Here is a 20,091-nt window from a genome sequence, read left to right on the forward strand (position 1 = left end):
CCATTTAATCCACCTGAAAATCCTATGGGGTTAGTACTATCAGTAATCAGTTGTATAAATGAGGACTTCAAGGCTCAGAGAGATGCTTAAGTAGGTTAGCCAGACTGAGGTCAGGGATTACTCTCATCTCCATGGCCCAAGCTGGGCACAGAGCAGGTGCTCAATACATGTCTGGGGAATGAACAAGTGAAGATTTCTCGTTGTGATTCAAAGCCTATGTCTGAGACTCCACTTAGAGACCTAAGCCAGACCTGTGCATCCTATTGCTTCCATTCCCTATGTGCAGCTGCCTCTCAAGTTCCCCTTTCTGGAAGGGTGATCTCCCATTCTACCACAAAGACCACACAGGGCCCCATATTCCCCTGGTGGTACTTTGCTGGAGATCATCCGGAGATGCTCATTGTTATTTGGCTCAGAAGTCTGCTCTCCCAGGGCCAGGGAAGCCCATGGAGAAATTTAATTTTCTTCCTCCTCCCAGGAACAGGTGGCTGCAGGACCTCACCTCATCCTAAGGATACATGAGCTGAGGGAGAAACCAAGCAAGATCAGGAATCCCGAGTCCCGGAAACTCACCCTCTGTGGGATTCACAAACATAACAGGGCTGAGGGAACAGGGAGAGAGGGGCGGGGGAGTGGTCCCTTAGGTACCCTGGTTTTCTGGACAAGGAAACCACGGCCCACAGAGAAGTAACTTGCCCAGAGTCCCAAAGTTAGGTAGTTATGGAAGGCAGAGACACGATCAGGACCTGGCAGTCCCCTCTTCTCAGCTCTTATACCTAGATCTAAGCTTTTTGAGGGCAAATGGTTAAGAGGTAAGGTATGTGGTTGTGTGTTTAACAGACAGTAATGTGGCAGATTGTGCCTTTACCCTCTTTTGCCAGAGCAGCTCTCAATCCTAAGTGTGCATCAGCATCACTCAGATGGCTTGCTGAACAGCCCCCTCCCCGGTTTTCAACTCTGCAGGACTGAAGGGGGACCAGAAGTATGCACTCGGACAGTTCCCAGGTGATGCTGCCAGTCTGGGGACCACACTGAGAAAGTTGCTCACTGACACTGTGTTAGGGGACGGGAGCCAGGGAGTAGGCATAGGGAGGAGTATGGCAGTAGCTTGTCAACCTCTTCAAGTTCACAGGAATAGAATCCTGATCTATTAAGTAGGAAACTCCTTACTTGTGACTTCCTCAGTTCCTTCCACTGATAAAATGGAAGCAATCTTCTGAACGCTCATCAAACTTTACCCAGGCCACATAACCAGGCTGCAGATCCTAAAGACTCACATCTGGTTCCGCCTATAGCACCACGAGCTTACACCCAACACCCAAGGACACCCAGAGTAGGCAGGAAACCAAAGTTCCAGAACAGCTATCTCACTGCTCTAGGACTTCCAAAACCCTGGGCCGCAGTGATATGCTCTCCAAAGGCTTTCTGTGCTACACCCGGTAGCACAGTGTCCTGCCCTGAGCATTTGAGGGCGGGGAAGGGAAGAGGATCTCTGGGTCACATCCGTGGTGACATCTGGATTTCAGTTTAGGCAATCTGGCCTAAACTACTAAATAATTTTTTCTAGAAGGTACGAATCACTGTGTTGTCTGGGGTGTGGTATACTCACACTCATTTCTGCTGCCCCATGCAAACCAGGGGTTCCTTCCAAACATTCATTAAATCCTAGTATGCAATCTGGTTACTAACAACAAATGAGTCTTTACTTGCGACTTCCAGTTCTCCTTATGTCTGTACAAGGCTGGGCTGGGCCGGTAAGGTCCACGCACTCTGCCAAGATCTGACTGCACTGTACTTCCAGCCCATGCCTCAGATGTGCCCCAGACCAGAGCCTTCTAGAAGGACATGTCTTAGACATGTCTGAAAAAAGCAGAAAGGCAAAAAATAGAAGGGTGCTGTCCCTGATATATGTAAGGGTTTCCTTCTAAAGGGATGGGAGTAAATGCACAATGAATCAATGGGCTCACACCATCTCTGACTCTGCCTGGAACAGCTGGCTAATACTAAAATCCAACATCATATACCAAAGCCCACCTGCCTTCCATCATTGCCACAATACTGGCGTAGGATGACGTAAAGCCCAGGTTACCCTCTGTGAGATTACCGCCCAGGCTCCACATCCAGCTCCTTTTTGCAGCCTAGAAAAACAGACGCCTTTTCATCTTCCTCAGTATGCCCTGTGGTGTGCCTAGGTGGCTCTAATCCATTCCTCCCGAGTCCCTAGACATCATTTTCTTTTACAAAGAAACAAAACACAGAAATCTGACCTGTGTATGATGCAGGCTGAGTTATAGCTTTCCCTTGGCACCTCTAACTGAAAGTGAAATTCCTTTAAAGTTGGGAAATTCATTGCAGTATTTTATGATATTGATTTATTTTAAACTTGGTTGGCAGTTTTAAGGCCTGCCATGCTTCTGAATCCTAGAAATGCTGGAAGAGGTCTCCATTTCCTTTGATTGTGTAATACTGCAGAGGACTCACCAGTGGCAATGAAAGGAGGGGCTGGGAGCTTGTGTGTCACTGCCCTGGTTTATCAAGATGGAACCCTGGGTTTTCTCCCCAGGTCCAGGGTCTAGACGGCATCTCTGGTCGGGATCTCACTTACCAGAACAGTAGTACCCTTTCCCCTGGCCAGCTGGATCCTGTACCCGACACACCCTCAGGGACTAAGGTGAGCTTCTGGTGAGGTCTGAGCTATGACCTGCTCACTTGTCACCTGGCTTACAAAGTGCCTCTCAACTTACCTTCAAAAACCAGCCCAGGGTGCCACCTCCTCCAGGGAAGCTTTCCCTCCACCCTCTGAGGCTTCCTGTTACCTCTCCTAGGCCACAGCTTCTACAACTAAGTATCCAGGTCTTTCTCCCACTGCTACATCGTGAACCCCTGGAGGATAACACTCGTAGTCTACACTGTCACCACCACCACCAGCCAAGTGCCTGCCATATATCAGGAGGGCTCTTGTTCATTAAATGCAGCTTGGCTCCAGCATCTTGCAACCACAGGGCTGAGGGCAGCCATATCAATGATAGAGACTCCCAATGACGACTACTGCCATCTTGCTTTGGGTTCTCAGTATCAAATGCCCAGGCTAAGTCCACTTGGGACGGGCTTCTGCCAGGATCTGTCCTGGCAGAGGGAAGGAAGAGAGACAACAGGCTGCCAATGGGTCCCATTGGAGTCCCTTCCTCACTGGTGCCACAGGCTGCCCCGTCAGCACTCTCTCTGTGCCAGTGCTTTCCCAGAAGCATGCTTCCAGTCTCCCACCTTCCAACCTTTGGGTAGTTTTGACTTCTGCCTGCTACGTGCCTTCTGCCTACTACTGCCTGCCCCCCAGGGGTTAGGTGGGTACCTCAGCTGCCCACATCTGAGATTGTCTCAGTGTACCCCAAGAGGAATCCACAGAGCTGACCTCACCTGAAGGAGGGGATGGTATACATCCTTAGACCCTGAGAGATGCCCATGGGCAGCACCATACACCAATAGCTAGGGGGCCACCTAAATGGTGCTCCTCTGAGGAGGGAGTCCACCATCCACCTGAAATTAGAAGTCCATCAAAAGCTGCTTTTAAAGTGGCTGCAGGAAGCAGAACCGAACAGTGAAAATTTCCAGTCAGCTACCTCATTTGGAATCCTGGCTCTCAGAACTCAGCAAAGGGATTCTCCACATCCTCATCCGCAGCAGGATGGATGGCCGGTGGTGGTTACGCAGATGCTATGTGATAATTACATATGTGGTGTCAACGATCAAAGAAAGTGTGGAAAGTATTTAATTCAGAGCTGAAGAGAAAGAACAAGGCCTCTCTGCTCAGCACAAGTCAGGGGCCCCTTGAAGCAGGTTTTTATAACCAGAAGCTGTTATTGTTGGTAGGAGTGTCCGTGTCCCAGGGGAAGAGGAAATGGGACTTGGACGGACCCCAACCATCAGGCAACCTTGCTTACAGCTGGCCGATTACAAAGTGATTTTGCTTTGCCCAAAGGGCCGCCGTCTGGGCTGGGAGGAGCCAAGGATGCCAGGGAGGAGTAGAATGTGAGCAACAACAGCCCTGGGGCAGACCTGTCCCCTCACAGATGCTTTGATGTCCTGCAGAGCTCCAAGGGACAGACTATCCCTGGGGGCCACCAGCCCCATTACATAACCCACAGCTCAGACAGCTCAGCTTCCTACCGTTGATACAGCTGGAGCTGTCAGGGGATGACAACTCCAAGGGCAAAAGCTGGCCCCCAGGGAGTCGCCTGGCCTTAAAAACATCAGCCTTCCTGACCTAGGGGAACCCCCAGAAAACATGAGCAGACAGACCAGGCCTCATAGTCTCTCTATATGCCAGTACCTAAGGCCACCAAGTCCTCACAGTAGAGGCAGAGCTCCCAGGGAGAAGAGAAGTAAACCTTCTGGAGCTTCACCCCCATCTCTCTGCTCGTAGCCCTGTGGAGTGCTAGCGAGACAGGCAAGGCAAGGCTAAGAAGTCCACTTTACAGGCAGGGACTTAAAGGAGGCTCAGAAACCGGAGATCTGCTTGGGTCAAAGGATTGATGATCACCGGCTACATACATTCCCCTCCCAATTATCACTCAACTTGAAATAAAACCCTTATTCTCTAAGGATCTAATCACCTACTTCAGGGTAAGGATGGCATTTCCCTCCTTCCATACTTCCTTTGGAAAGTTCAAGGCTCCACCAGAGACTAAGTGGGATGAGCCTCTGGGGTGTAGGAATCAAATTGATGCTGGTCTCTTCAGCGGTTAAGGCTGCATGGAGAAGGGGTCGTCCTGGCTTATCCCTCTTGTTGGGCTACCTGGCTGTTCACCATGAGCACATTGCATATTTTTTTTTTTTTTTTTTTAAGTACAAGAAACCATCTCCCAACTAAATAGAAGGCTACTAACTGCCCCGTGCCTTGTGCCCGCATCATTCATCTCACATGCCACTCCGTGTGCTTTGTTGAATTACAAAGACATGTGATTCCTACAGATGATGCAATGAGGCAACATCCCCTATCAGTGGACACCAGGGCCTTAGACCTGGGTTCAAGTCTATGCTTTGCTCCTTATTGCTGTGACCTTTGGGAAGATGAAATGATGGGTCAAAATGCACTTGGCCCCAGGGATGACCAGTGATTAGGAGCACCTTCGGCCACCTTCAGCACTGTTGCCCTTCTTTTAAAACCTAACCCCTCAGCACCCCCACCCCTGACATAGGTGGGGGGGTCAGGCCCCCACAGCTCAGTTTCATGCAGCTACCTCCCACAAGGGCCTGTAGTCTTGTGGGTGAAGGTCATGTCTTTATTTATTCATGAGAGATGGCGGGACGGGGGGGGGGTGGGGGGTGCAGAGACACAGGCAGAGGGAGAAGCAGGCTCCATGCAGGAATGAAGGCCATGTCTTAGAAGCTCCTGGACTTGTTCATGTCTGTCCTCACGGCTGGGCAAGGGAAGTCACACTCAATTGAGTGAGGGGCCCGAAAACCTATTTGTCCTAGTTCCCAACTTCTCACCGAAAACTTGGTTTTAACTCACCCTCCAGGGACTCTGTTTTGAAAACTGCTGTTTAAAATGAACTAACAATTGGAATTTTTCTTTTCTTTTTTTTTTTTTTTTTTTAAGTTTCTGGGATCACTCTGATGAACTCAACACTTGATAATGTGACACGATTCTGGTGTAATTCTGCCAAAAGTACAGAAACCATCTGAATTGTTTTCTACAACTTCCATGTGAGCAATCATGCTGTTGTTGCCTGTTAGAGGAGCTGAAGCAGCTTGTGAATACTCAGAAGACCATCAGGGACCCAACCAGTGGGTTGCAGACCTCCACCTCCAATCTCAGAAGACAGGAATGTGAAGCCCAGGTTAAGGGATCACAACTCAGATCCTCCAGCATGTGAGCCCAGAGCTGTGGATGTGGCCTGGAGAACCATAGAAAATATTCTTCCTTCCATACATGAGCTCTTGATGGCCGTCTACCATCAGAGACAAAAAAATCCAGCCCAATTTATTGTTGAAGTAATAGAGGATATATTTATCCTTGGCCTGATGTCCAAAGACCCAGCTCTGGGCTGGATAAATATATCCTCTATTACTTCAACAATAAATTGGGCTGGATTTTTTTGTCTCTGATGGTAGACGGCCATCAAGAGCTCATGTATGGAAGGAAGAATATTTTCTATGGTTCTCCAGGCCACATCCACATCTAATTTCCTTCTGGAGTCCTGAGATGTCTGCTCCAAATTAAGTGTCATCCAAGTGCCACAACTTCTAAAGGCCCTGGTAACCGAGGCTTAGCTATGAGCCAGCAAACTTGGCAGTGAATGCAAACTCCCTCATCTCACAGCACCCACCCTGGGTACCATGGGCGGTGGTCCCTAAAACACCAGTTTAGCTTTACCCACTTTGGGTAAGGTCTGTGGCCGGCTGGGAGGAGACATTAGGAATTATTAAACATCTTCAAAAAAAATGACAAATAAGGGAGAGCTAGAATCCACCACTGAGTAATCTTTAAAAATAGTTAAGTTTTCTGGAACAAGAAATTGGCCAGAATTGCCTGGAGTCCAGCTTTGTTTAAAAAAAAAAAAGAAAGAAAGAAAGAAAAGCTATTGGTAATCTTCCAAGGCAAGACTACTAAGGACCACTATCTTCAGAGATGAACAGAAGGCAAGACAATACTTTCACCTCAAGCCAAAGTATGTATCTAAAATTTAGCACTTCGTTTAGGCAGTTTATATAGAGGGCACTTTCACAACCTCCTGTGATTCCAACAACCTCAAAAAGAGGTATCCCATTTTATGGATAATAAAACCTCAGTAAGATAAATATGATCTACCCTCATTTAATGGATGATAAGACCCAGAGAGGTAAAATAACTTGTCTGAGGTCACATGGGGGCCAGTAAGCCACAAAAATGGGACCACTTAGTCCTGGACAGTCCACTAGGCAACACTCCTTTCAGAGGAATCCTATGTTTCCAATCCAAAGTGCATTTGTTCACCGTTGCAAGAAAAACTAAAACCAGTGAGTCCTGATCTGAACATTACTCTGACCTCTACAATCCCAGATTACGGAGGCCTTTCTTCATCATGGGGGCAAGAGTGCTTCCTAAACTCAGGTGGAGCTCAAGCCACAAGGTTTAATGGGAAAGCTGACAAGTAATAAGCACACAAAAATTCCGTCCCTTTATTTAGGGCCTTGAATAACTCCTGCTTTCTAGGTCTCCAGAGGCCCCCTACTCCTCAGCAGCTCTCTTTCAAAGAACATTCCAAGAGTCCTCTATCCCATTGGTTCTCAGAGGTGTGGTCTGGAGTGCAGGACTCCACAAAGCCAAACCTGTTCAAGGTAATACGAAGACGTGTTGGTCTTTTTCACTTTCATCCTCTCAAGTGTACAGTGGAGTTTTCCGGAGGTTACATGCTGAGTGACACAGCACCAGGGTAAAATCAGAAGCAAATAGGAGAAACCAGCTGATTATAAAGGCAGACAGGAAAATGATTTGTAAGAATATTAAAACAATGCCACTCTACTCGTTAAATTTTGAAAATATTTCTCATAGATGTTAACATAAGTATCATAATCTGAGTTATTCATTTGAAAACCTTTAAAAGTTTCTCAACTTTAATTTTTAATACTACCAGTGTCCTTAGATATAACCCAAAACAAGCTTTGTAGAGTCTTCAATTTCTAAAGTATAACTGGGCCTTTAAATTAAACAAAACCTGGAGAATCACTGGTCAATTCTGTCTGCAATTCCCTTCCTCTCATTCCCTCTCAAACCTGCTCTGGTTCAAGAGCAGTTATCTTCCTTATATGCCACCAAAATTGCTCAGGAGTGCCAGTGACTTTCCAGTTGCTAAAAGTCAAAGGTCAATCGTCAGTCCCCATCTCCCTCAACCCACCAGCATCATATGGGCCATGGCCAATTGCTCCCCCCTCCTCCTGTCTTGTCTTCACCCGCTTCCAGGACACCATACTCCAGGTCTCCTATCTGGCTCCTTTCCCTCTCCCCAACTCCACTATGGGATGGCCCAGAGCCCAGTCATTCTTTGAGATTTCTAGGCCTACTCTGGCGCCTTGGCCATCTCTGAATTTCCATCTCTAGACCAGATCTCTCCCCCGAACTCCAGGCTCATCCAACTACCCACACCTCACCTCTGTACTTGGATTTTTAAATAGGCATTCCAAACTTTCCCATGACAGCAAAGCCTAACCTTCTCCAGCCCAACCTGTTGCTCTCCATGTCCTTCTCATCTCACGTGGTGGCAACTCTATCCTTCCAAAGACTTCCAAGGCCAAAACTTCCAAGTCATCTTTGATTCCTTTCTTTCAGATCTTATATTCAATTCAGCAGGAAGTGGCTGGCTGACTTCAAAATTCACCCAAAATTTATCTCACCTCCCTGGCTCCATTGTTCTAAGCTTCCATTCTCTCTTACCCGGCTTGCTACAGTAGTCTCCCACCTGTTCTCCTGTAGTTTACTTTTATCACAGCAGCCAGGATAATCCTCTCCAAGATCAGTTATTCCATGGCTGAATGAACATGTGTTCAAGACTTTCTGTCTTACCCAGGCACAAAACACAAAATTCTTACAATGGCCTACAGGCCTACTCTAGTTGACTCCCAGTTACCTTTCTTTCTTGCTTTTCTTATGACATTCCCCTCCCTGGGTATCTATCCAGCCTTCAAGTCTTTATACTGGCTGTTCCTTCTGTCTGGGAAGCTTTTTTTCCAGAAATCCTCCTGACTCCCTTCCTCAACTCCTAACCTTTACTCAAATGTTGCTGTCTCAAGAGACCCACCCTGATCTCTTGATTTAAAAGTACACCTCCACCCTCCACCTCCCAGCATTCTGATCTCTCTTATCCTGTGGTACACACCCCCCATACTTAGCATTCTCGAACATACTCCTTGTATTTATTATTTCCCCACCAGAATGTAAGTGCGACAACTGCAAGAATTTTTGTCTATTTTATCCACTAACATCTTCTGTTACTAAAATAATCACTGGCAAATAGTCTGTCAATAAATATGCTAAATACGTGGAATTAGCCTCTCTATAAAGTTTAAGTGGGTAGCGCAGGGCAGGGGAAGAGTCTGGAGACAATAGTTCTTTCCAACTCAAGTCTCTCATTCCTTAACTGGCCAGATACAGCTCATTGTCATCACAAATGATATGAAGCTTCTGGCATCACAAGGGCCAGCTCCTTGTGATTAGACCTGGGCCCAGGCTCACAAGTCCAAGTGCCCTGCTGGGACAGGCTAGGCTAGGCTACAATCAAATAGGCACCAACTGACCAAGCATTATCACCACCAGAGGTCAGAACCTGGGACACTCAGCAGAGCTATGTGCCTCATCTTTTCTTATGCCAAGGTCACTTAATTTCTCCTACCTGAAGGAATCAACCTTCTTTTAGCTAAAACTTTGCCCTTCCAAACAGCACAAATCCCAAGTGTGGCTGTCCAAATGGAGACCTGATATCAATTAGATGTGACAACCCCACAATCCTAACCCAAATTCAGGTTTTTCTTCCAATGACGACCTTCATCCTACCCCATGACAAACTTGAATGCTAACAGGTTTTTTTTTTTTTTTTTTTTTTTTAAGATTTATTTATTTTGGAGAGCTAAAAAGAGTAAGCATGTTGGGTGGGGGAGGGCCTAAGGAAGAGGGAGAGAATCTCAAGCAGACTCCATGCTGAGCAAGGCTCAGATCTCCCGAGATCAGGACCTGAGTTGAAACCAAGAGTCAGGTGCTTAACCAACTACACCATTCAGGTGTCCCTCTAGGAATTTTTTTTTTTTTTTTTTTAAGTGGAAGGGATGAGATGGAAATGAGAGGTGGTAGCATGAGATACAACTACAATGTGGTCTAGCCAACCCTTTCTGGGCTCTAACATGGCACTACCCCAAACCAAGCTCTAGAGAAAATCCTTACTCAGTGGGCTGCAGGACAAATTGACCAGACATCTGGAAAGTGCTCAATGTTTGTGGGAAGGAATGAAACCTAGAGTCATTCCAGGAGTAAGTTCACTGAGAACACTACAGATGTGACCAGACTCCACACCACACTCACCCACAGCACTAGCACTCTCTGAGAGCTAGGAAGGGAAAGGAAGGGACCAAGAACCCACTCAGGTGACGGATGGCTCTGTGCCCAGTGTGGCTCCTGGGAGTGGCACCACCCCTCACCACCTCCTCTCAATGTTTCACCAAGTATAAGGGTAACTTATTTCCAGCTCACCATAATTCAGAAAAAAGGTAGGAGGGAGGGAGGGTCATGAGTAAGATACACCTATACCTAAATTTGAAGGATAGCAGATAAATGCTTCACCCCTTGTGGGGTGGCAAAGGTGAAACAAAATGCTACTGCCCACCTGGTGTATATGGTAGTCAACATTTTTTTCCTTTCCCACAAAAGTAGGCTGGATTATTTGAAAGTAAGTCAAATCTGACCACTAAGCCAGCCAGCATTTGTGTCTACTGCCATTAACCTCCCCAAATTTATTACTTTCTTTCTACTTCCACACCCGGCCAGCTGCCCTGATGATCCAGGCACTCCTCTACCCTCAATGCTTCTCAGTTTCACGTTCAACCACATCTCCTTGCTGGTAGTGTGACCAAAAGGGTTGGTCCAACTGGTCTCCCATGCTCCAGCCCAACTCAGGCTTCCATGGGCTGAAGTTCTTAACACTGACTGTTCTGCTCTGGTCCTTAGGTGGCTCCCAAATGCCTACACCAAGGTCGCATTCCAGGGTTCCCGTTTCACCTTGTTTCCCTTGCTTACACCTCAGGGTCAGGTCCAACCGCACAACCACTGCCCTTTCTGGTATACACTTTTTGGATGTTCTGCCTTGGCTCTGCCTACTACTCTCCTGGCAGGTCACTGATTACTAAAGATCTGCCCTCTCCACCACCCCTTACCACTGGAGGCACTCAAATGTGCTAGGCTCCCTCTGGTTTTGAGTCCTTTGCAGAGGGTTGGTCCTTTTTCCTGGAATGCCTCCCCCCTCCCCCAATTCCCTACTCCTGCCTCTGGGCACCAACCTTAAAAGACTAAATGTCCCTTAATACCATTTCTCCTTTGGCCTAGAGCACCTATGGCAAATTTTGACCAATGTTTTTCTCCTTAACTAATTCAACTAAGCTGCAGAATTCATGAGGATGGGGCTGTATTCTGAATTTGCTTCCCACTTGTTAGCCCAGAGCCTAGCACAGCACTTGACAAATGAAAGCCTACGATCCATCTCTTAAATAAGCAGACTTCCATGTAGGAATATTCACTCACACATCCTTTACACTATCTCAAATGGAGGAAACCCATCATATGTCTAAACTAGTAGGAGACATCATGGTACATATAACAGAATGTCAATCACTGAAAACTGCACTTCCAAGGTATCACATGGGGAGATGCTCAGATTAGTGCTGAAAGAGTAGAAAACCAAACTGTATCTAAATATAGCACGAGCTAAACCGTGCAGAATTGGATAGGTGAAAAGGAGGAATACATTAAGGATACGGTTTATTCTCTGAAAAAAATTGTCTGTACCTTTTGCACATTTTCTCCAGTAAACATTTATTAATTGATGAGAAGAAGTATTTCTACAACACTTGAGACTCCGCTCAAATGCCATGTCCACTCAGAAAACTTCTCTAGACTTTCCAGCTCTTATTCCACCCCACAGATCTCAAGACTTGTGTGGGTCTCTCATAACAAGCACTTCGTGGTCTTCAACCCTGCATCTCCCCCCAGCTCCACAGGGCCCACCGTGGGGCCCCGAGATGAAGAATCCAGTCCAGGAAGTGGGCATGCAGAACAAAAAGAGTACACTCACCTAGTTTAAAAACACTCAAGATGCTTTGCCCTGAATTTTAAGCAGCACATGTGACCTGGTCCATTCTGGTTTCAAGTTCAAAGGCATCAGGCCGGTCCTGTGGGTTAGCAGCTAACATATCTTTCAAGAGCTGCTTGATCCCCTCGGACATGGAAGTCCTGCGTTTCTGGGGGATATGCAACTCCATCTTTGGGTTTTCTAGCAGCGCCTCACCAACAGGGACGATTTCGGTCCCCTGTTTGATATAGGTCCCCAGGAGCTCCTTCTTGGTCTCAGAGTCAATAAAAGTGATTCTTTCTATCATTGCCCAGATGATAATGCCCAGGGCAAAGATGTCGGCCTTGGCTGTGTAGTGTCCCTCCCAGACTTCAGGGGCCATATAGAAGTCTGAGCCGCAGGCTGAGGACAGCCAGTATTTATTCACATTCACATTTTTATTGTCTGGATGGCCCTCTTTCCCTCGGGGGGCTAACCCAGCACACACCTTGCTGAGTCCAAAGTCTGCCACCTTGAGGATGGGGGTGCCAGACCGCTCCGTGATGAGGATGTTGTCTGGCTTTAGGTCCCTGTGCACGATGTGGTTTTTGTGCAGGAAGGCAATGGCGCTTGTGAGCTGTAGCATGAAGCTTTTGTTGGTGGCGGGGTCCGGCCTCCGGGACAGGACGTACTGATTCAGGTCTCCACCTTCACAGAACTCCATGACAAACCAGAGATAGCAGGGCTCCTCAGCATAACCCAGGATCCTTTCTCCTAAATTGAAGAAGACCGGAAAGAGCTTGAGTGCCACAGACACATCCCCAACACGCTCAGATCACATGCAGGCAGCACAGCCAGGTTTAGCTGGACAATGCTGACGAGGCTCCAAGCCAGGAGGACCAGCAAACCTGGCAGGGAGCCAGCACCGTGCAGAGTGGGCCCATCTCTACTCACTTGGGGTGAGGTGAGGTCTGCCGGGATAAAGGACACGGGTGGCAGACACTGAGGTCGAGCACCCGGCTCTGGCAGTATCGGTGCCTAGGTAAGGAACTGGTTAACTGTGCCAACCGGTTCAATGGGTAACCAGGAGGCACCGGCACTTAGTTCACCTTTCCAGGTTTCTGCCTCTGCTGCCTCACCTGCAAACGCCTGCACGTAATCAGTCACAGAATACCTACACGGGCCCTTGACATTAAGCTAATATTTACCACCCCCACCCCCTGGGAGGCAGGATGAAATAGCCCCATCTTCAAAGATGAAAAACCTGATGCTCACAGAGATGGAGGAGTCCAGGGACTCCAATACATGTGACCGGGAAGCCACTGTGTTTCACTATAGTATGTCCGGACAGACTACTCCATGTCCCGTGGGACTGCTGATGAGGCAAGGTCAGGTGTGCAAGAAGGTCATAAAAGGTCTGTTAATCCACAACAGGCAAAAAGGACCTCTCCTCCCCTCGCTCCTAACTTTTAAGACTCAGCAATGCACCTAGAATGGTACCACAATTGTTTATTTTAGAGGCATACTCCCAGCAGTGTTTCCTGCTTGCCCACTGTATCTGCTTAGCACAAGTTAGTTTCTTTTTAGAGATGAGGGGCTGTTACAGACCAATCTCCTTAGTTTCAAGGAGATAACAGGCTATGTATCTAAGACAGCAAGCATTTTAAGTATCTGCATCAAAGTCAACTTGTACTAGGAACAGTGAAGGTGGACAGGAGTTGCCAGATCTGGGAGTCAGAAGGCGCAAGACCTGAGTTACACCTTAAAGACAGGCAGTAGATCAGTTGAGAGAAGCAAAAAAAGAATTCTAGGCTGAGAGATGGGACGGATAATGGAACACAGGAGAGGCATAAACAGGAAGGAAATCTGGTGGGAACAGGAGTCCAAAGTAGACACAAAAGTTAGTAGAATCAAGTTGTTCTGGCATGAAACTCCAGCTCTGCCTTTCCAGAAGCCTTTCCTTTTTGAACCACACCAACTCCAGGAAAGCTGGTGACTGACATCTCCAAACAAACCCCAACGTTCTTTATAAGGTAATTAACGGTACACTGAGTCCTTCTGTGGAAGTTATTTGAGGACTGTAACTGCCCCAAAGTCTAAATAGGCAGAGGTCTGATCTTGCTGATGAAAAGGCAGGGCCTGTGGTGGGTGGTCATATGGATCACTCATGACTGAGCCTGAACACCAGTCCTCTGACCCCGAGCACAGGGTCTCCATTCCACCAGAAAACAAGAGCTACACCTCCTTAAACAGCCACTGCCAAAGCAGAGTCTATGGAAACCACTGCCTTCGGAGTTCTAGGTTGAGGCAGGATGAAGAGATGGACAAGGCAAAACCTTTGGGTTTTTGACCACAATCTGACAGACCTCACTTCCCCTGTAATTATATAATTTGTTTGTTTATATTACAATCAAAGCAATACAGGTAGAACCAGTTTAGGGCAGATGGGGTGTTTGCTTTTTAAATTAGCTCTTTCCTATCTCATAATCCTCTTTCTAGGTCACTGGCTCTGGTGGGCTGACACTCTTTATCTGAAAACACTGTAAAATGATGCAGTGATCCAAAGCCCAAATCAAACCTGACTCCAGAGTAAAGATCCATAAAAAGGAGGGCAAGAAAGGTCTGCTGGTGGTAGAGCCAGAAAGGAAGCGATTAAAATGCCATCAAATTCCTTCTGTGAGGGCCACCATCAGAAAACAGTACAACTTTTTCACTGAAACAGTGGGGAAATAAAGGGTGGGGAATGGTGATTACTTTATATACAAAGTTGGTAACCAGGGCAACTCAAGTAAAAAGAAAACAAGTCTGCAAAACAGACTACATTGTAAGTCCAGGTTATGAGAACCCAGGGAAAGAAAAGGAGGGTAAGCAAGTGCCCTGGGGGGTAGGGGGGTGCGCGTGACTGAAGAGCTGGCTCTAGGGGAGCGAGCTGAGCTCAGGAGATGCTACAGGAGGGGGTTTGTGGAGAGAAAGGCACTGGAGGAAGCAGCGGGCTCCAAATCAGAGCAGCTTCAGGGAGCGTGACAGAATGGAAAACCATGGAAAGCGGCCACTTGTCCCAGAGGCAAGAAGCACTTCTTCCTTGCATGGGCCCAGGCCGTGGGCTCACTTCAGCAGAAACCATAGCATGTGTTTTCAGGCAGGAATCCCCCCGCTGCCCCCACTCCCCTCACAAACCAGAGAGAGGTGTGAGAATTCCAGTCTTTTCCTTTGGGCAGATTGCCCACCTGGGCCCCTGCCTACCTCAGGGCAGGATGGAGGGAGGGTGCATGGGGCCTGATGTATTTCTGTTGAGAAGCCAGCCAGGGTGAAGTCACAGGAAGGGTTCAGGCTAGAAGGTGACAAGTCTGGGGTTAGATGCCAGCTCTGCCCTCCGGTTAACTGGGTGGTCTCTTAGCTCAAAGGAAAACACAAAGAGACAGACACCACGCAAAGAACCTGGGGCAAAGGTCGGGGAAGATGGCTACAGCTTTGTGAGCCTCTGTCACATCCACCAACATTGAGGGGGCACTGACACCATATACTCCTGGGACTCAGATGACGGACAAACAGATTTTGCAGAGCCTCCGTTACTTTGGAGGGAATGACATCCTGACCATCAATGACCTCTCCAGAGGGCCTCAGCCAAGTCCAAGGAAGCCATGGACTCCAATAACCCCAGTGCTGTAGGCCACAGAATTGAAGCTCTCACATGCTAGGAAACCGAGGACGTTGAAATCAGAAAAGGAGCACTGAGGGGGCACTTGAGGGGATGAGCACTGGGTGATGATACGCTATACATTGGCAAATTGAACTTAAAAAAAAAAAAAAATCAGAAAATAAAAGTGGAGAATTGTATCCTATTGCTCAGGCTGTAAATAGCCAAAACCATGTTTTCTAGCCAGAGCAAGCGGGTTTTTTTATTTTTTTATTTTTTTAAGATTTATTTATTTATGATAGAGAGAGGCAGAGACATAGGCAGAGGGAGAAGCAGGCTCCATGCCGGGAGCCCGACAGGGACTTGATCCCAGGACTCCAGGATTGCGCCCTGGGGCAAAGGCAGGCGCTAAACTGCTGAGCCACCCAGGGATCCCCAAGCAAGCGGTTTTTGAGGTGTTCTCTCTCTAGAAGCCTTCCCTCTCCCCAAATCTCTGCTGGTGCATCCAAATATGTTTCTTTGTACCCTGCCTGAATGTCAATCTACCTGATGCTTGCCTGATTTCCCAGGGAACTTCCCTCTTCTGATGGACCACAGCCCCAGTGTTATAATTTACCAAGGCAACTGCACATCGAGGAAGGGAAAGTGCTCCAACTTTTAGGGATCACCAAACCATGGTCCTGAAATGACACCAATTCCTGGAGACACATCACTGGGGTCCGCCAGTGTATAGGGGCTCGTGAAGGTCAGGTGATCCAAGGGAGCTTCAGTGCCCGCCCAGCTCACAGCAGGCCCAGTGGTCATCAAGCCCACCCTGTGGCTGCCCCCAGTTTCAGGACATAGAACTGGAATGCACAAGCATCAACTATGTAGAATCCCCACGTGAAGCTTATAGTTTGAGGAGAGAGAAACAAAATTAAATTTTGTAATTTCCTTGTTTGGTACAGCCTGATGGTCCTGTAGGGTAAGAGTGAAAAATTTAGCTTCCCAGATCATGAGAAAAGATTGAAGTGTTAGGGATTTGAGGTAAATTAACCTGGGAGAGGCCATTGGCTTCCAGGCACCATTTAAAGGCTCACTGCGTGAGCAGTCCCTTCTCCTGGACATGCTTTTACAGGTGGGGAAACCAGGAGGAAGGTTAAGTAACTTGCCCCAGATCACTGCTGTGGCTGCTTGGGTAAGATGTGAGCCTCCACTGCTAAGCCCTTCTATCGCACGATGATGCTGCCTGGGGTCTGGGAGGCTAAGAAACACACTTGATTAGAGACAGGCCCACCTTCAGCACAGTTTGACTGCCCTCAAATCCAACAGCCAGAAGACTACAGAATAAACTCGATTTTGAAACCTATTCTATGACACAGTTTACGGGGAGACAGAGAAAATGGGGGAAAACAAGTCAAACAGGTGTCTCCTAACAAATGTGGCCTGCTTTGTTCAAAAATCTGAGGCTTAAGGATGTCAGCGCAAGCCCTGGGACAGCAGGCAACTCCTAGAAAGGGATACAATATACCCAGGGGTTTATGAGCCTATTCCCAAGCTGCCTCCAGAATATGGGACTTCCTTGCGCTCGTTCATTCCATTTAAACACTTCCTAGGCATACACTGCTTGTCAGACCCTGGAGGAGATTAGCAGTAATCCCTGACCTTGTAGAGGTTTCTGGTCATTAATGACCAGCCACAGCACCCACAGCCATGACAACAGACTAGGGAGCAATTCTGTGCGAGCAGTGGGCAAGGTGGTTAGGAGAGGGCAGGCAGGCTGTGGATCACTCAAGGGTGGCCCTTGAGCAGTGTCTCCCAGGATGGAGTGTGTGCACACCACACAGCAGGGTATGAGCTCACAGCGAGGGACCCAAGTTATCGGAGGAGGCTGAGGTGAAGCTGCTCTGGAGTTGGGTCCGAAGGAACGGGGTCTGGCAGACCAAAGGCTTTGAATTTAGGCACCAAGAAATGGGAACTAAAAGTTCTTGACATGTTTTAGAACAATATCCTGCTTGCTGAGTCTTAAGTCACCAATTTTAAGTCCTATCATTTAAGATATCAGGCTGCTAACAACACTACTACACACCCCTGCTTAGGCTTAGTTCTGGTTGTCAAGATGCAGACACGTTGGAGAGCAGGTCTCAGAATCACTACTACAAGTTCCCTCTGAAGGCATGAGGAGTTAAGAGATAAAGATGGATTGGCAGCTGAGAGGTGCATCAGGAGTTTCTGAAACCCAAAGAGAAGTGAGGACTGGAAAGGGAGGTAAAAAGGGGTTGGGGCTAAGCCAAGGGTAGGGGGAGAGGCCTTGGGAGGTTTAAAAGTCAAATGAACTTAGTAACTAATATCACATGTCCTATGTGACAAGAAAGAAGCACAGAGAGTAGCCAATCCTCTCTTCTTACTCCAAACCCCTACCTACTGAGACCATAATCTTATTCCTTTCTACAGGGAGGAAATGAAGGCTCAAGATCAATTACTTGGCTGTGGTCTCACAGCCAGTAGGGGATGGAGTACCCAGGCTCTGCAGTCTGGATTCCTAACCATGATGTTCTTCTATTACTGCCTTTGTGCCAGAAGCAAAACTGAATGCCTATATGTTCTACTGCCCCACTGTGACACAGGTTCTTTGTCAAGTTCACGGTATTCCTCCAAGGACTTTCCTGTTCACCAAGTCCCTCATGTTGATAGTGCAACCACACCACCTGCAGATTCATTTTTCAATAGAGCACCAATGCTAAGATAGTTCAGCAGTGTGTGTCACAAGTTTTATTAATGCTCAACCCATTTGACAAAAAAAAAAAAAAAAAAAAAAAACAAAAAAAAAACACTCATGAGGAATTTATTCTAAGAGTATCAAAAGATAACAGAATACAACAAACGAAACTCCTATCACAGACAGCAACAAAAAGGGTACACACTAAGCACCCCAAGCACCCAGGGCTGGTTTCCTATATGACAAAGTAAAGGCAAGGGATTGAAAAGAAGGGTCCAAGGATAGTTAGTGGCTAATTAAGGTACTGCCACTTAGCTGAATGCTTTAAAGGGCCATATTGTACTTCTAATTTACTTAAAAGTCAAAAGAGAAGGTCACATAAAAGGTCAGAAGGAAGTTTAATGTGAAATGGAAAAATAGAATATAAAATTATAATTTTAAGATAAAAGGTTAGAAAAAAAAAAACCTAGATAAATGAACTCTGAATTCATTGGGATTAGTCATCCCTGGTTTTGATTTAGTTAAAAACTGTACATTAATATTTTAAAGAAGTGGCTCAGTTGAAAATCAGTCCTGAAAAGCTGAAGACAAGGACCCTTCGCAAGACAAGCTCTTCTTCCCAAAGAAAGATGAGCACAGAGACCAAGCCCTGGGCTCAATGACCTTGGGCTGTGTCCTGTCACTATAAAGAGGCTGGGTCCAGTATCAACACCCAGGGCGCGTTCGAAGTACTTCACAAGAGTAGTCAAATGTCATTGTGCACTAGACAATCAACCCCTTAGGATGGCTGCCAAGATAGATACAGTGTCCTATAGAGGCCAAGGGGCCAAGAACCTGCAGGCCTAATAGAAAGGATGGAACAAGGGCTACAGAGCCAGCCAGGCCCAGGGTCGACACCACAACCCTTCATTTACATGGCTATGTGACCCTGGGCAAATGTCTTAAGACCCTATGAATCTGTTTCATTATCCATAAATTGGGAGACACCTACCTAACTGGGCTATCATAAGGCGTCACTATGATATAGGAAGCATTGTGGATGGCACCTGGACATCAGAGGATACAACTACTGGGTGTGAATGGTTAATGTGTGCGGACACTGCCCTTGGGTAGTCATAAGGCAGCACTATCAAGCACGTGGAAATTGGAAAGAGCTTCTGGATATAGATGTAGAGCCAAATAATCCCTCACTGGTGGTACTGTACAACTTACTGGACCTTGATGGATCTGGATTTTCTCCTATATAAGACCAGGTTACAAAAACACCAACTTCAAGTGGGAGGATTAGATGAGGGAGCAAGCATGAAAATACCAAGCCTAGCTATTAGTACTTGAATGTTACAGGGGTCTTGTTAAAATGCAAACTCTGCCAGCTAGGCAGAGTCGGAAATAACCTCTGGTGGCCCGGACCCATTTTTCTCTCCACATGTGACTGCCTTACCACTTATCTAGGTCTCATCTCTGGCCAGGATTGCTTCTGTTTTTACCCTTTTACAACTTATCCTGCCCTCCCCTAAACTTAGTCCACATTCCTGGCAGCTGTTCCCATAAGAGCACCTCTGAGAGGTTGCAGTGAGGTAACATCTGTTGTTCTCCTCCATGAGATCGCGCACTCACAGCGGAAGGAAACCAAGTCTCTATGCGCCTCACACATAACAGGCGTTCAATAATTGCGTGAAACGAAAGGAGATGAGAACTGTGAGCTAGAGGCTTAAAAACGAAACAGGGAAAGTTCTAGTAGTAGGTGTTTTGAATGTCTATGTTAAAGACAACCAGGTAAGAATCTACAATTTGAGTCACTAAGGACCTAATTCTTGGAAGTTTACACTATAAAAAGCCTACCTGGTGCAACCCAATTAGCCCAAACTCTCAATTAAGCCAGTTGTTGTTTCTGTCTCCTGAGGCTGGTATCTAAAATTCCCAGTGCACAGAGAAGGCAGGCAGGCAGGAGGAGAGGTCTGTGTGGC

General features: G+C 47.1%; 1 protein-coding gene across 2 annotated transcripts in view; it reads right to left on the reverse strand.

Annotated features, from left to right (window-relative positions):
- The window catches only part of STK35 (serine/threonine kinase 35), a 44,447-nt gene that overhangs the window by 17,899 nt on the left and 6,457 nt on the right, over positions 1 to 20,091 (reverse strand). For both annotated transcript variants that reach the window (XM_077872457.1, XM_077872458.1), the window contains exon 3: positions 11,814 to 12,563. In XM_077872457.1, coding sequence (XP_077728583.1) covers positions 11,851 to 12,563 — 713 coding nt within the window. In that variant the 3' untranslated portion in view covers positions 11,814 to 11,850. The remainder of the gene's footprint in view (positions 1 to 11,813; positions 12,564 to 20,091) is intronic.

This window comes from Canis aureus, chromosome 26 (genome assembly GCF_053574225.1).
Source record: "Canis aureus isolate CA01 chromosome 26, VMU_Caureus_v.1.0, whole genome shotgun sequence".
In the NCBI taxonomy this organism is placed as follows: Eukaryota; Metazoa; Chordata; class Mammalia; order Carnivora; family Canidae; genus Canis; species Canis aureus.